Source organism: Chelonoidis abingdonii, chromosome 13 (assembly GCF_003597395.2).
Source record: "Chelonoidis abingdonii isolate Lonesome George chromosome 13, CheloAbing_2.0, whole genome shotgun sequence".
Classification (NCBI taxonomy): Eukaryota; Metazoa; Chordata; order Testudines; family Testudinidae; genus Chelonoidis; species Chelonoidis abingdonii.
The window spans coordinates 10,994,974-11,012,124 of NC_133781.1; the positions used below are offsets into that span (position 1 = coordinate 10,994,974).

Genomic DNA, 17,151 nt, shown 5'->3' on the forward strand with positions numbered 1-17,151 from the left:
TATACTTTTTCAGTTATACATATTTTATCATACACTGTATAAGCTTTTAAAGTGTGTATTAATGTTTCAGTTTAAATTCAGATTTCCAAACAGTCACTAAATTGGTATGTAACTAGCTCACAAAACTAGGGGGGGTATTGGGGAAATTCAGGGGGGTGTACACCCCCCTGGGGGTGTCTAGGGAAATCACTGCATTGAGAACAACAACAACAACACTATTCTGCCATCTCTCCTGAGAACTCTAGCTCCCTGGTCTTTCACTGCCTCACATCCTCAGATTCTGAAGCCTGCGGGGTTTCTGATGCTCTTTTAATAACTCAGTAAAGAAGTCTTTGCATGTCTCCCAGCTCCTGCCAGTGGGGGATTTCAAAGCTCAATGAATTGAGCCTCAGGCATCCCATTGAAGAGGTAAGGAGGATGGTCTCCATCATACTAAGGCAGAGGGAGGATAAATGACTTGCCCATGGTCACACAGTGATTCCACAGAAAAGCGAGAAATAGGAGCCAGGCCTCCCTGCTCCGTCACTTTTCTTAGTCACAGCCAGCTTTGATCATGATGTCCCATTTATGTCTGTGCTTCCACTCACATTGCTCTTGGCTCGTGCCAGGTATCACACACCCCAGCACTGACAGTCACTGTCCTCTGACAGCTGTTCAGTGGCATGTGTGCTAGTCATTTGGTGATCTTGGTTCTGTTGCTAGAGGACAGATGAGCACATCACAACAGGCACTACTATGGCTCTGAGGTCAGTGATGGAAAATATGGCACGGAGGGGTGAAGGGACAAGCCAATGGCAGAGCCAGGATTAGACTCCCAGGCACTAAACCTAGCTCCCACATTCCCCCTACTACTGCTACTCTACTATCTAGCTTTTACTGTATATAGCGCTTTTCCGTCAGTAGATCTCAAAGCACCTTACAAAGGAGGACGGTGTCATTATCCCCATTTGACAGGTGTGGAAACTGAGGCACGGCAGTGTGATTTTCCCCAGGTCACTCAGCAGGACAGTGACAAAACCAGAATGAGAACACACATCTCCTGAGCCCCAGTCTAATGCTCTGGCCATTAGACCACACCGCTTAGCGTGTTAACTCATTCGTTGGTGTTCTCCGAAGAGAGAGAAAAGATGGAATGAGCTCTGGAGAGTGAACAGCTCTCTTGCCTCCATGGGTGAGCTTCCCAGCTCAGGGGTTATCGTCTTCTCCTGCTGGAGGGATGAGGGTATTTCATTGCTGCTGCCCATGCTGTACCTAGTCAGGAGACAGGCCCAGGCCTCCAGTCTTTAGAAGCAGGCACTGTGATGACTCGCTCTGTAGAAACAGACAGACTGAATCAGATATCTTTCACTGATACTACAGTACATTAATTTTATATAAATCAGTCACCAAAATCTGAGCTAGAATTGATTTGGGTAATATTGGAATCAGGATTCCAATGCAATTTCCTTGCAACCAAGATAAGGATATGCCTTCCCTGTGCATACAAGCATAACTTCGCGGGTTTCCGCCTCTGGTGGTTGCAGAGGTGGAGCGATAAATGAAATTCACCCTACTTGCTGCCCCTCAGTTGCTCTCAAAGTAGAACAATTACCAAAAACCACTGCCTCTTGTGTAGTCCTCTGTCACAGGGCAGGGTTCCCTCTCTGGAAACAGTCCTCATGTATACCAGGGGCAAGTGCAACAAGGGCTTCTAAATGCTTGTTCCCCACAGCACAAGGTTCCCACCCAAGTCTTTACCCATCACCAAAGCACCTCCCTGAGATCCTGAGTTCCCTCAGCCCTGCCTTCCAGCTTCTTAACTGTCCTCAGCTAAGGAGCTGAATCGCTTTCCTAACTGGTTAATCATCTGATGCTTATCCAATTATCTCCTCAGTTTGGCCCACAAGGGGACACTTGCAAAGTGCAGAGAGTGATGAGCCTGTCTTAAGCTGCTCACACTCTGTCACATCCTCCTAGGTAGGCCTTTCTTATCACACTCCTGCTGCCTCCTGCCTCTTCTGCGGCATTGCAATGTTACAGGCTTCCCTGTCAACAACTGGGATGGAGATGGTCAGGCCTAGTGGTTGGAGCTGGAGCAGTCAGGCCTAGTAGTCAGAGCCGGAATCAGGCACCCGGGGTTGGGGAGGAGTGAGGCTGGAGCAGACTAGGAGCAGGGCATCAGCAAGAGCAGGGCTGGAGCAGGCTTAGGACCAGGGCTGGAACAAGAGCAAGGCTGGAGTAACCTAAGGCTTGGGACATCTGTTGCCACCATCAGCAGGGCCATCCCTACCCATACACAAAGTATGCAGCTGCATAGGGCACCAAATTTCCTGGTGCCCTACTCAGCTACATGGTGCTCCAGCCACTGCTCCGCCTCTTCCTCATGGCCCTACCCCCCTGCTCCACCCTAGCCCTGCCCCCACTCCACCCCTTCCCCAAAGTCCCCACCCTGCCCCAACCCAACCCCACCCCGCCCTCACTCGCCTGAGAACCACAGCAGGGGTTGGGTCCCTGCAGTCACCAGTGGCTGTAAGTGCAGCGACCCAGCCCTAGCCTGCTCTGCTCCCCTGGCTCCCAGCCATGTCACCGGTGAGTGCTGTGGGGCAGTTCCCCCCTGCCCTCCCAAACCCCAAGGCTGGGAGCCAAGCAAGAGGGCTGGGGCCGGGTCACTCCACTTCCCACCGCCCTGTAAGTACGGGGTCGGCCTGGCTGCCCTGCAGCCACAAGGCAGCAAGAAGCGGAGTGACCCAGCCCCAACCCGCTCCACTCTGCCCGCTCGTGCTGGGGGGCAGTTTCCCTCCTACCTCATGCAGAGACCTGGGGCTGTGTAGGGCACCAAAATGGCTAGGGACAGCCCTGACCATCAGGCAGGAAAGAGTTACAGGGCCTGGAGTGACATGGAGCAGACTGAGCCGCTGTTCTTCCTGTGGATCTTATATAACTGGCCTGGGAGTCACATGACCAGTTCCTGGCTTGTGGATTGGGTAGAGTCTAGCACAGGAGTGATTCATCATCTTACATCCCCTTCTGACAAAACTTCTAACCACTACGAGGCTCAGGACTGAGCTATTGGCATCAAATGCCAGAGAGGCACTTAGTATTTAATCCCACTGTTAATGACCACTTTCTGATGACCACAGAATGGGAGGCAGCTGGTGGGATTCCCCATCTTGTGTGAAATTGCATGATTTGCCATGTTAACTGTGACCAACTCCTAACACTGGTCATTTGACTGCCAACATCTCTGACTTGATTTTAAAACATTTGTGGTTTCAGGTGTGTTGCTCCATCTTTGTTCTTCTCAGTTGACTTTGACATGGGAGACAATGCTTCCCTGTCATAGGGTATATAATTTGACATAGGAGTCAAGAAAGAGGTGCATTATCAGAGCTAGGTGGAGGCCCCAAGTTGAAACAGCAGGAAGTGTTGCAAGTCAGGATTTAGGTGCCATGGCAGAACTCCGTATATAATCAAGAACTAGTGCAGCAGGTGGTGTTGCAGGTCAGGTTTGAGGTGCATTGGTAGAACTGCATGAATTCAGAACTGGAGCAGAAACGGTTACTGCAAGTCAGGATTGGAGGGCACTGACATAGCTGAGAGGTTCATGGACAGATGACTGCGCGGGAAGCTTACAAAGCTCTTGCCAGCATGATGTGCATGAGCGCCATCCAGGGCTCTTATTCCACTACTTTCCTAAACATCAAATTCACTCACCATATTTTAAAAAAACAAAATCTGGCAGAATGTCACATTCCTCCTTGTGGCCTTTTATTTCTGGCCTGTTCCTTTCTCTCTTTGCTTTGTAATGTGACCAGTGTGACATTTGCGTTATTAGTACAATCAGTCATCAGCTTTCCCTGCCATCTGGAATCCTGCCACAACTTTCTCATTCTTTGAATATTGTACATTCCTCATTTGAGAAGGGATGATGCTTCCTTACCACACTCAGGAACGTGAGTTAGAAAGACCCCAAGAAAATATCTGCTGTGCTGTTCAAGCTAATATCTATGCATTAGAGCAGTGTTTCCCAAACTTGGGACGCCACTTGCGTAGGGAAAGCCCCTGGTGGGCCTGGCCGGTTTGTTTACTTACTGCGTCTGCAGGTCCAGCTGATCATGGCTCCCTGTAGCCGTGGTTCACCGCTCCAGGCCAATGGGGGCTGCGGGAAGGGATGGACAGTATGTCCCTTGGCCCGCGCCGCTTCCAGCAGCCCCCATTGGCCTGAAGCGGTGAATCGCAGCCACTGGGAACTGCGATCGGCCAGACTTGCGGACGCGGCAGGTAAACAAACCTGCCAGGCCCACCAGGAGCTTTCCCTACACAAGCGGTGTCCCAAGTTTGGGAAACACTGAATTAGAGGAAATCCCATTATCCGTGAGTATGGTTTGAACCATTAATAATAGCAAAAGTAGCAATATCCATGCAGTGTAATATATGTGAGTAAATTCTACAGTGCAGACATTTAAAAGGCCATTTGTTATATCCAAAAGGTTCCTTTAATTTCGTGGCAAGGGAAGAAGTAATATGGTAGGAGAGATCAGAGTTATTGAATATGTCTCCTTGCCTGTATTAACTGCACATCTCTCTTCTATACAGCTGCTTTGCGTTTGGATGGGGTTTTATTGCTCTTGGTTTGTTTCATGACTTGTGAAACTTACCCAGTAGTTTTATTTTCAGAAAAATAAAGGACATTTGTATCATGCCCAAGACATTTAATATGCAGCTCTACTCTGAGATGTTACTGTGTAAAAACAGCACCTTCTTTTATTATGATTAGGCTTTACCACAGTGTACATGTTAAATAGTAAAGGCTACAACCCTATTAGATACCATTGTGCTAGGTGCTGTACAAACATAACTGACTGTCCCTGCCCCAAAGGCTTGCATAACACATTGGCTCTTCTTATGTATTCAGCCTCATAAACTGGCCTGTTAGGGATAAAAATAAGCTTTGACTACTCTGTACTACTGGTAGCTCTATGAAGCCAACACAGCTGGATGCTGTTCTGATTCATGTATCTTCAACAGAAACATTTAAAAGGGCCTAAATTCTGCTCTCACTATAAAACAGAGGAATCCATTGGCATCAGCTACTCCAGCGTTACATTGGAGTAAATGTACTTTCCAACAGCAGGATCAAACTCCACCCTCAGTGATTCCTTTGCATCCCCATGGAGGGCAGATGTTACTGATTGGGGCCAGGGAGGGGACGTGTTGTTAAGTACAGAAATGGTCTGCGACTGCAGAATCTTTGTTACCATTTGCAACAGGATATGTGTGATCCATCTGGATCTCGGAAGAACTTCAGATGGTAGACTGGGGGATGCCTGTGTAGAGTCCTACCCGTAAACTCCATTTTCTCCTATGCTTTTTGGCAGGATTCAGGGACCAGACAGGAAAGAGTTAAGAGTCTGGAAGGTCCAGGCACCAAGAACTCACCAGGTGATCAGAAAGCAGGAAGCAGGGAAGAGGAAAGTAGGAGCCAGAATGGGGAGGAGGTTGATTTAATCCTAGGAGATGTTGGATCAGAAATTCAGAGTGAAGATGTTTGTTTGAGTAATCCAACAGCATAAGCTGGCATTGTTACAAAGAGCCCTATTAATTAGTATACTAACCCCACCCCAGATAGCATGTTCCGGGGAACCTGGTTCTTTCTTGGTTCTGCAGAACCTCTAACATGGGGCTGATTAGATGCACCTTCCCCACTGCCCCACTAGTTGCTTTTGGTTGGCTGCCACTGGTGTTTTAATTTATGACTTATTTACATTTTTCAAATGCTTCCAGTTCTGGGGATCCTGGTAAATACTGAGTGTGAATGCTGGATGGGCAACCATGGGAGGCCCAGGATGTGATAGCTCTTGGGCACACAGCTTGCCTTAAACTGGCATGGGTTGGTTAGCAAATAACCTTGTATAATCATGAAATGAAACTTGCCTGATTCTGATAAGATGCAAAGCAAAGGAATAGGCGGAGGCAGTGAATAGCTCCTGCTCTGCATTCCCAGCTCCATGAGGATGGGAGGCAGAGAACTGAGCAAAATTCTCTGGCGTGGGCCATGCAGGAGGTGAGACTAGATGATCATGATGGTCCCTTCTGGCTTCTCTCCATGGTATCGCTTGCCCTGCAGCAGCGGGGTAAGCAGAGCCCAGCACTGGGTGGGGGCACAGAAATTGTTCCCCAAAATAGAACTCTGGCACTGCACAGGGCCCTCTAGCAGAGAGAGGCCAAGATATTATTTGGCAATCTCCAGTTACAGTGGCCTGCGACTGTGGTTACTCACAACTGGATTAAAGACTGCACACAGTTCCAGTCAATGGGGGAGTTGGGAATTCAGCCATAAGGCTGCGGGAGCAGGGACCGTGTTTTCTCATGTCTATACAGTGCCTGACGCATGCTGGGTACAGCTGCAATATAAATGAAGTGTAATGCCACCATCCTTTTCAACATGGAGGCAAGTTCGCTGCTGAATGGAGCTGGACCAGTTTACACCAGCATAGAATTTGGCTCAGGGCTTTCTAATAGCTGCAAAATTGCTCACCCTTCACCCTGGTTCTTAAAGTGGCAGCAACTATAAATGCCATGGGTTTAGTCTGATTGGAAACACTGTAATCTGGGAAAGTTAGGAAGTTCTGCATTCTAATTCTGGCTCTGATACTGACTCTTTCTGTGGCCCTGAGCAAGTCACTTCAGCTGTCTGCCTCAGTTCCCCATTATCAGATGGGGACAATAAGTGACCTGCTCACATGGGTGTTCAGGGGATAATGTTTGTGCAATGCCGGGAATATGTTTTACACCTTAACACTTGGCATTTTATCACATGGGCAAGTGCAAATCATTTCAGGGCATGGAATTAGCCTGAGTAACAAGTGAGTGAAACATCCTTTCCTCCTCCACTCTCCATGTTCCATATCTAGGAAGTTCCCCAGGAGGAACACGGAACCCAGTCACTGTACAAATAATCAGTGTCACTGAGTAATGACAATTACTGAAGGCAACTGTCACTGCTAACATACACATCACACAGGCATTCGGAAAGGGAACCCTGCCCAGGATGGGAGGTTCAGAGACTGGCCAAAGTCTGATGTCTGCTTGAAAGGTTAAAGTGACTCTTTAGGGGGTGTTCTCAGAACAAATGATTCAACTGTGTATCAGAAAAATATAACATCTGTGCCAGAGCCTAGCGCTCAGCAACATTCACCTCTCCCAGCTCACAAATATACTTGACTTCTTGCCTAACTGAAGGCCAGTGCTTAATGGTGACGTGTGTTGTCCTGTCATTTCTTTTTGTCAATCCTGAACAAAGCAGGGAATGTCTCTCTAAGATTCTGGGAAATTGGGAGAGGAAGAGATGATATACTCCCAGGAATATTTGAACCCTAGAGCGCTCTTGGCAGCTCAGTAGTTTCTGGTGACAATGAGTTTCCCTGAGACTATGGACCACCACACCTAGCTTCACAGATCTAGTAACCACCCCAAACACACCAGGAAATCTGCTAACTACAGCCAGGCACTCAGCTACCACAGGATATGCTCTGAGGAGAATGTCTGGGATATATACCTTAACACACTTAAAACTGCCTTCACCAAACAAGGACACTTCACCAGAGAAGCAGATCGCATCATGGAATGGGCCATCCAAATACCCAAAGAGAACCTGCTTTAATATGGAAACATAAGCCCCTCCAACTGCACACCCCTACTTCTGCCCTACCCTTACCAACTACCTGAGAGGGGTTCCAAAGAGGATGAAGCTAGGCTGTTCTCAGTGGTGGCAGATGACAGAACAAGGAGCAATGGTCTCAAGTTGCAGTAGGGGAGGTCTAGGTTGGATAATAGGAAAAACTATTTCACTAGGAGGTGGTGTTACCTAGGTGGAGAATGGGTTACCTAGGGATGTGATGGAATCTCCATCCTTAGAGGTTTTCAACACCTGGCTTAACAAAGCCCTGGCAAGACCCTCTTGAGAAAGGCCTGAGAGGTGGGCATGTAGGAGTAAGACTGTAGACTGCAGAAGGGTGGTGGAAATCCACATTGTAAATAAACTGCACCGGGTTTTTTTACCAGCACAGAAGTCTCTGAGCAGTTTGTGGACTTGAGCAGAGGCAGGACTGAGTGGGCCCTGTCAGACTTACTCACCTTTCAATTCTCATATTAAACCCCATCTTCTCCAATTTAATAATTTACCATGTGGAACTGCTTCAGATACCTTACTGAAATACAGGTAGATTAGATGTACAGCACTCCCTTTGTCTAGGAAATCACAAAGAAAGGAATCAGGGGGGTCTGGCACGATCTACCTTTTGTAAAACCATGTTGTATTTTATCCCAGTTACTGGTTACCTCTATGTCCTTAACTACTATCTCTTTCAAAACTTGTTCTAAGACTGTGCATACAATTGAGATCAAACAAATGGACCTTTCACTATTGGTTTTAATTTCCTTTGCAAGGTCCAGCTCTGCTTGGCTTTTGGCAATTCTCATGTTTGCCCTAACTGCTCTGATCTCCCAGAGGTAGCTTTCCTTGCTGATCCATCCCGTCTTCTGTTCCTTGTAAGCGTTTTGCTTTCTCTGAATAACTTCTTTGAGATGCTTGTTCATCCAGCTTGGTCTGTAACCCTTCCCTATGAATTTTTTCCCTTTGCTTGGAATGCAGGCTTCAGAGAGTTTCTGCAACTTTGACTTCAAGTAATTCCAAACCTCATCCACATTCAGATCAGTGAGTTCTTCAGTCTAGTCTAATTCCCTTAATATTTAGAAGTTGGCCGTTTGAAATCAAGGATCCTACTTTAAAATCTATTTTTGTTTATCCTTCCTTTTAGTTTCCTCAAAAAGCAGAGGACATTGGGTCACTCGCTGAGGGAGGGGGGCTCGCAGGAAGAGAGAAAATAGCCCTGTGTGCTAGAACAGGAAGCAGGAGTTCACTGATAGGTTCCGCCCCAGTGATGATCAAGCTTACTCAGCGTCTCTGTTGGACTTAAAGGGAACATAACCCAGCATGGGAGGGGGCTGGGGAATTGAGCACACAGCTGTGCCATTGTGGTTTCTTAATCTACCGCTCCCCCTGCGTGTGCTGTCAGTCCTTTTGTGACATCTGTAGCATGAGATGCCGCATTACACACACAGTTCCTGAGCTGGGGAGGGGGGATCCTGCCAAATTTATTACTTAATCCAGGCATACCATGTGGTTGAATCTTTCCCATGTGTAGTCATATACTGAACCACACCCAACCTCCGGCATTGAGTCTTCACCCACTCACTGCAGGTGAAATATTATTTCTTTGCAGTTTAATGTAAAAGCATATTTCCCAGCCAAGCTGCTCCCAGGCAGACACTGATCCTAACAAATACCTTGCCCTCACCTGAAGTTGACCATGAGCTGCTAAATGGAAGTTCCAGGAGGACTCATAAGTGAATAAATTTAAGATCTAGAAAAGACCTGTTAGGTCAGTTACTCCACTCTACTACCAGAGCAAAATTATTCCCTTGTCTGTGTCCCCTGTAGCTCCAGAATTTACTCTGTTAACTGTTTCATTGCTGATCATTCAGAGCATGTTACTAATACATTAAAACTATTAAGGTTGTTTAGCCTGCAGGATTGCATTATGCAAATATATTAAAGGCCGCTGTAGTGTGTCGTAACAGGCTAAGTGACCTCTTATGTCACAATGCCTGCTCCCAGCAGTGACCTGCCGCCCCTCTTGAGAAATATCCAGACAGAGGCAGGAGCTGTGGTCCAGGAGGGCATGTGGGGTGAAGCAGCGGGGTAGAAGGAACAACAGCAGGTGCTGCACGGAATAGACAAAGGCTGGGGCTTCTTTCAGAAGAGCACCAGTCATGCCAAACCCTGGGATTCGATACCAGCTAGGAGACTAACACCTGGGAGAGATTTTGCAAGGAGGAGTTTGGGACTCGATTAGGACTAGCCTTCTTTCCAATGCCAGGGCAAAGAAGTGGATGGTTACAACAGTAGCAAAGGTACCTACCCACTCCTCTATAGGAGTGAGTTAAAGGAATAAGTGCATGTACCAGTGTATCATGCTGCATGGCATATCATAGCCCCCAACGCCACAGCCGAATATGTTTTTTGACTTAGATCCACCGATTGGTAAGGCAAACAGGCTCACTTTATTTTAGACCCAATAGTCTCTGCTGTTCAAAAGTGGCATATTTTTATTATTTGTTTTCCTGTATCACCTCGGAGCCCTAGTCCTGGACCAGGACCCCACTGGCATAAGGCCACTGATTTTAGGGGACCTCTGCTGATTGACCCCAGTAGATAATCTGGCACACAGCCGTCAGTGACCACAGACAGGGATGTGAGAAAATAACAGAGCATCCTTGCTGGGGTACTAGTTCTGCTTGCTATGCACTGGCACCGGAAGTTGCTATCTCTTTAAGACCACGGAGCTGGTTGTCACTAGACTGATTCTGGGATGGCTGTTGCTAAGGGACAAGGTTGCTCCAGTGCTATCCCACTGGCCTTGGTGCAGAAACCTTCTGCACATAAAACTCCTCTTGGGGAGCACGTTCTGTTTGGCAGTCAAACAAACCAGCCCAATTTTTACATGCAGACACCAAAGCAGGATGTCTGGAACCTGCCTCTCGGGCCCTTATGCCTGTAGGATGGACATTTATGCTCCACGTGAGCATCCAAGACTTGGACTTCCTCTTAATGTTCCCATGTTTGAAAACTGGGTCCACTGAAGTGAAATCTAATCATCCAGAGAGAGGCAAGATCACCTCCCCTTCTGTTCACCTTGGTTAACACAATCTGGCAACATGGGCCCAGATCTTCAGCTGCATTCAAAGACCATTCAGCACAGATCACATGGAGGAGGCAGGAACAAAGGTGTCTTTTGCATTCCCTCCCCACAATCTTGGGCCATCTGTGCACCACTCGGGTCCTATGACACAAGTTAGAGAAGCCTGAAGGCTGGTCTAAATTAGGCCAGCTGACCTAGGGGATACAGGAGCTGGGGATCACTGGACCATAAGGGAGCCCTGGCTACATCAGGTTATACTCTGTTTGTCAGCAGCAGGGCAAGGGGTGCGGTAGGAGCCAATATGGTGATCTTCACCATCACAGGTTGCCTCTGTGCTGATCGGATTCTCCCATGGCTGGTAACTGTGATTCTAGGGCCATTTTGCACTGGTGGGGCAGCCATAGGGTAGCAATCTCATTAGGATTCTACACAGGCTGCAGGGAAGCAGAACCTGCCAACCTAGATCAGCTGCCCAGGAAGTGGGTGTTTTAATCCCCTGCCAAACGAAGATTTTAAAAAACCAAATCTCCTACTCTTTCTTCCTTTCTATTCTTATTAAAGGCCATAAAATCTCAGGCCAGCCTGACTGCCTCACCTTGGGAGTCATGAAGGATCTAAGCCATTTTTTTTCCCTTCTGGTGTCTAATAAGCAAACACGAATCAGTGCTGGGTTGTAATGGAAATCCCTTAGAAATGCACGTGACAGCCCCATGTGAGGCAAACAAAGATTTGAGCCTCATTGGGGTGAAATCTTCCATGCTGGGTGTCTGTCTTGGGCTGAATATGTTTGGAAAAGTTCAGCCAGCCTCCTGGGAAACCTGAGTGCCAAGCCAATTCAGCAACACTGCTGGCTTTGTGCAAAGCACACTTGGCTGAAAGATCACATCCCCCCCCATATTTTTAATTGAACATGTGAATTACACGATTCCTCTGATTGGAGGAGCTCAAAGCCCTTTACCAATCTGGATTGTTTCACAACTTGTCAGTGAAGTCGGTTGCTAATTATTTGTATTACAGTAGAACCTAGCAGCCCCAACCAATAGGAAGGCCACATTGTGCTAGGTGAGTGAAAAGACAACCTCTGTCCCAAGAAGCTTGAAATCTAAACAGACAAAGGAGCAGCAGGTGACGTGTCTTGGACACTATCATAGAGCCAGTCAGTGGCATAACTGGGAACCCCTGCTCTGACTTCTAGTCCTGTGCCCTAGCCACTGAGACACACCGCATAGTATATCTACTTTATAGATGGAGAAACAGGCACAGGGAAGTTTGTGTGACTTACCTAAGGACTTCGCAATGAGTCACTCACAGCATATAGGATTTGTGTCTCTGCTGAACTGCTTGGGACCGGGTCCTTTGGCTCATGGGTCAGTGGGACTGTTCGCAGTGCTGGGGCTTGGCGGCCCTAACACTGACACGCACTGCACAGCGCTTCCAAGAGGGCGTAACCGCTGCCTGATTCTGTGGAACGCCAGCGTCCAGCGGTGGCTGTGAGGGCTTTTGGCCACATGCGTAGGAGTCTGGGAAAGGGAGAGCAGTGCCCACCCTGTTGCCAAAGTGCACACAGGAGCTGGGAGGATCCAAGGCAATGGCATTGGAAAAGTGCCAAGCTCCCAGGAATAAGGGCCTGCAGCAGATCCAGTCTCTGGACTGCCTAATGAGCACAGCAGGCCTGCAGTAGGCCCTGAGATGTGGTAGGATCCTCAGAGCTCAGGCTGCAGCCCAAACCCAAATGTCTACACTGCAATTGATCAGCCCCTTAGCCTGAGCCCAGGAGCCTGAGTCAGCTGACATGGGACAGCTGTGGGTGTCTAATTAGAGGGTCCATACCCTGAATGTGGCTCTGACTTGGGACTTCAGTTCCTGACTCATGACTCCTGCTCTAAGCACCAAGCATGATCATTCACATCATGGGCAGTGCATGAGCTCCCCATTTGTGGAGGTTAGCCATGCAGCCCCGCTCCTATAGCTCCTACCCACTCCCCCATCTGCCGGAGCCCCAGACCTTCTCCTAAGTACTCTGAAAAAATCCTATACTAATTGTCTCAAGCCAGGCACCCAAAATTATGGATAGTTTTGACTTTAATCTTTCTGTGCCTAGTTCTCTAGCTGTAAAATGGGAACAATACCATCCCCACAGCTCACAGGAGGTTGTAAGAAAAAAATCAATATTTGTAAAGACTTGGATACTATAGTGATGAGTCATAGGCTGGGTCGACGTTTAAAATGCTACAGTGGCACAGCTGCATTGCTGCCATGTAGACATGGCTGCGAAGGAGGCGGTTCTCCAGTTGCTGTGTAGAACCACCTCCCCAAGAGGTGGTAGCTAGGTCAATGGAAGAGCACTGAATGAGGCCAGGGTCCTGTGGAAGAAATATGATGTGATCATGTAATAAAGACTATCATGCATACACACAAGGGGTCTGACTTAAAGTTGCACAGGCAATCTTCATTCTGGCATTTCCTAATTTTAGAGTGCTTGACTTTGCAACATTAATAATGAGGTGGGTGGGTATGGTGGATACCCTCTCCCCCTTTTTATAATGTGTGTTTAAGGTCTGATCCAATGCCCACTGCAGTCAGGGGAATGACTCTTATGAGCATTTGTTAAGGCTTTGTGCCTGGTGGTGTACTAAGTAACTACCACGATTCCCTGTGAATGGGAGTAATGTGACGTCCCTATAGTAACACAAATTGTTTACTGGCACTTGTACAACTTCCTTCAATCTGCTCTTGGCTAGCAGGCCTCTGAGAGGAAAATAGCTGAAAATGTTTTTGGTTGGGTAGCGTCTGTGATCAATGTTTTGCACCCCTTCCGCTTAGTGAGAGACAGAAATGGATGTTTTTTTAAAGGAACTCTTGGAGCCTTCTCAAAGGGATGCGTTCAACCACCTGACACAGATGGAAACAGCCACTGCTTGCAACTTTAAGAACTCACTGAAAGGTAAGATGACTGCACTGTGGGTGATGTAGCTTGTACCTTCCCTTGTTCAATTCAGCTGCCATGGAAGTCAATGGCAAAGCTCCCTTTGAGGTCTGTTGGAACAGGAGTGGGCATGCAAGCTCAAAGGTTAAATTCATCGGCAGCTGAGCAAATATTGAAAAAAACAAGCCCTCTAAAATGCAGTCAGACTTGAATAAAGTCACTCTGACTGTGCTCACTCCCCTTGTGTGCTTGCTTTCCACAGATACTCTACTGCTCAGTTTACTAGTGTGAATACTCACTGAGTGTGAATGTTAAGCAATGATCGGGGTCAGGGGATGGGGGAGCAGACACGCTGAGATTGCTCAATTAACTCAAACTGCAAAGAATGGGGCAGACAATCCCCCAAACTGTTGGTTATTCTAATACTCAGATTCACCAAGCCAACAACAAAACAGCTTCTTCAATACCTTACTGGTTATCCAGAAGCCAGAAATACAGTTCCCTTAAAGCAACCCAGTGTTGAGCTCCCACCCAGACAGCCAAGTAAAATATGATGAAGATTACTGAAAATCTTGTTTATCATATAAAAAGTTCTATTAATCCCAAAGGACCCATCAGGTCAATGAATATTTCAGATCTTACCCAAATACATGCTTACAACTAATACTTATTAACTAAACTAAAATTTATTTAAAAAGAAAAGACAGTGTATTGGTTAAAAGATCATTCTACATACAGATATGAACAGAGTTCTTAGGTCAGTTTCACAGTAGAGACCGTGAGCTTTAGAGTTGTAAAGAGTCTGTTCTAGAATCAGTTCCATAGGTTATATCCATAGTCCAGTGTCCAATATCCAATATCCAGGCTATCCAGAATGAAAGTGGAGACCTCAGTCTTGTGACTCGAACTTCCCCTGACGAAGCTTAAGCAGATCTGAGATAACAGGATCAAGGGCCTGAGAGTAGCTCAGTGAAGAGATGAATTCATACATTGACCTAGCGCTGTTTATGCTTGGGGAGAGAGGGGGTTAAGTCCTGGGGCAGAGCAGCCCTTAAGATCAACTGCTTAAATATTCACCAAAAACAAATTGCAAAATATAGAGCCAACCAGGGACAGTGAGAACTTTTCACTGTGAACTTTTCCCTTGACTATGCCATTGGAAAGTTGTGCTCTTGTTGGTTAGTTCATTCATTCATTCATTCAATCAGGAAATTAAATCAATGCCATTTGACTTATGGAACTCAGCAGGAAGTTTGAATATGCACTAAAAGCTGTTTGGAAAATTATCCGCAGACCTATCATTATTCACTGATTAACTTTGTGATTCATTCCCAATATACCGGAGAATATTGGAATTTGTTCATGGACAATTAAACAGAAAGAGGTGAAATTGATCAGATAAGTGGCTTGTCACAAATCATTTGCCCACCTGTAAATTCTGCCCTCTGAAGTCCCCACTGAGTGACTGTACTTGAGTGGAGAAAATTGGGCCCAGGATTTTAGCTTATTCTACAGGGTCTTGCGAGTTAGGATCACAAGGTGTGTAACTTCCAGCAGATGGCATGAAGATGATTCTCAGTGTAAATCAGTATGGCTAAATGAGAACCTAGCCCAAAGTAGTCTAACATTGATTAGTCCTCTCTCTAAGCAGGTTTAGTATGAACACAGTAGTGGTTAAATTTATTTTCACTAGGCAGGGTTACTGTCTCCCTAGCTAAGTGCATTGTTTTGTAGTTGATTCAGTCCAGGGAGTCAAATATCAACACGTTATCTGTTTAGTGCATGCTGTAAGAAGAGGTGCAATTGTTCTTTACTGGGAATTTGCTCTGTTGCCTCTCAATGAAATTGGAAGTAGGGATGGTGCCAGAATCTCAAAGCAAAGCATTGAGCTGGCAAGTCACCCACTATATGGCTGCCATGTGCTAGGATTGATTTCATGGAAGGACAGATGCAGCCCGGCTTCCATTCCCACCGAAGGCCTTGTACGGCCATTATGTGATTACATACCTCTGCAAATGTGGACAAAACTATTCTGCGGAGCTGCCAAGTCGCCCTGCGCTTCAGAAACAGCAGCAGCGACTCTGCACAGTCTGCTGGGCACAGGATTTTGAAGTCAGCTGTTGATAGCAGCTTTTAGAGGAATGGCTGGGGGTCGGGGGTGGAGTGGGGAGAGGGGAAATCTGTTGTATTTAGCCATTAATGTCATGAAGCTATCGGTTCTAAAGAGAGGTGATATTTCACAGAGACTACTGGTATTCCAGAAGTGGAAGAGCACAACTTAGCAAAATATGGGTGTGTGACTTCTTGTTTTAATTTAAATGTGTGCAAATACAGCCATACAATCTAGGTGATGTTTGGACATCTCTGCTCCAGATCTGTTTTCTGTCCAAACTGCAGCCTCAGCCAGTCTCTCTGGCATCTCCTTGTGGATGTCTAGCTATCAGGTGGAGCTCAGAATGGCTAAGACTGTGCTCTCTCTCTCCACCCAAAGCCGTCCCACTACCTCCTACTGTGGATAGCACTGCCATTCCACTTGTCACTCAGGCTTGTAACCTGGGTGTCATCTTTGACTCGGACTTCTCTTTAGGTCCTCACGGCCAGGCTGTCTTGAGTCTTGAGCTTCTTTCAGCAGAACATCTAAGATCTGGCCTTTCCTGTCCATCCAGACAGCCAACCCTCTCTCCTCCTGGCTCTCAGCTCGCTTTTTCGTTATTGCAGCATCGTTCTCTTCGGCCTTGACAAAGGCTGTTGTGTGCTGCTCATATCCATTTAGAAGGCTACTCCAACAGTCATTTTCCTTGCCCATCGCTTGGACCATGTCATCCCTCTTTTAGCGTCCCTCAACGGGTTCCCCTTTCTCTATTGCATCAGACCTATCTCCACCTACCTATCATCTCTCATTGGTTACTGAAAGGTCAGCTCCTGCCTCTGATTACCCAGTCATGATGCCAACCTCCCCTGCCCGCTTGTTCAATGTTCAGTCAAGCACCTTTCTGCTTTCTCCCGTGCTGCCCCACACACTTGGGAGGTGGCTGAGCATGGCCCTTAGCCTCCCTGTGCCTCAGTTTCCCATCTCTCAAATGGGGATAATATCCACCTGTATATTGGGAAGACAAATTCATCAAAGATTCTGAGGCACTCAGACACTACAGGAATGGAGGCCGTATCAGGCACTTAGATATCCAGAATGGAGCGTGGGTGGTAGTATACTGTCAATGACTGATAGAGGGTCAGATCATCCTCCCTGGAAGCTCATAGCGTCTCTAAAGCCAAGGTAACGGTCCCTTGAAAATTCCTCCTATGGTGGGGCATCCTCTGGGTGCTGCAGAGATGCTGTGTAAAATAGTCATTTGTGAGAGGCTTAGAAGGAGATCAAATGGCCTGGGGGCTGAGTAATGGGCTACAGACCCGTCAGTCTCTTGGTCACTAGGGTGAATGCCCTTACTTGTTGGGGACTAAAAGTAGTTACTGTTCAGTGTGAAA

At 47.1% G+C, this 17,151-nt stretch overlaps 1 protein-coding gene across 1 annotated transcript in view; it reads left to right on the forward strand.

Moving 5' to 3' along the window:
• The first annotated feature begins 13,464 nt into the window (after positions 1–13,464).
• CDRT4 (CMT1A duplicated region transcript 4) overlaps positions 13,465–17,151 on the forward strand; it is a 57,090-nt gene continuing 53,403 nt past the window's right edge. Inside the window, exon 1 of the mRNA XM_032777077.2 lies at positions 13,465–13,686. Coding sequence (XP_032632968.1) covers positions 13,578–13,686 — 109 coding nt within the window. The 5' untranslated portion in view covers positions 13,465–13,577. The remainder of the gene's footprint in view (positions 13,687–17,151) is intronic.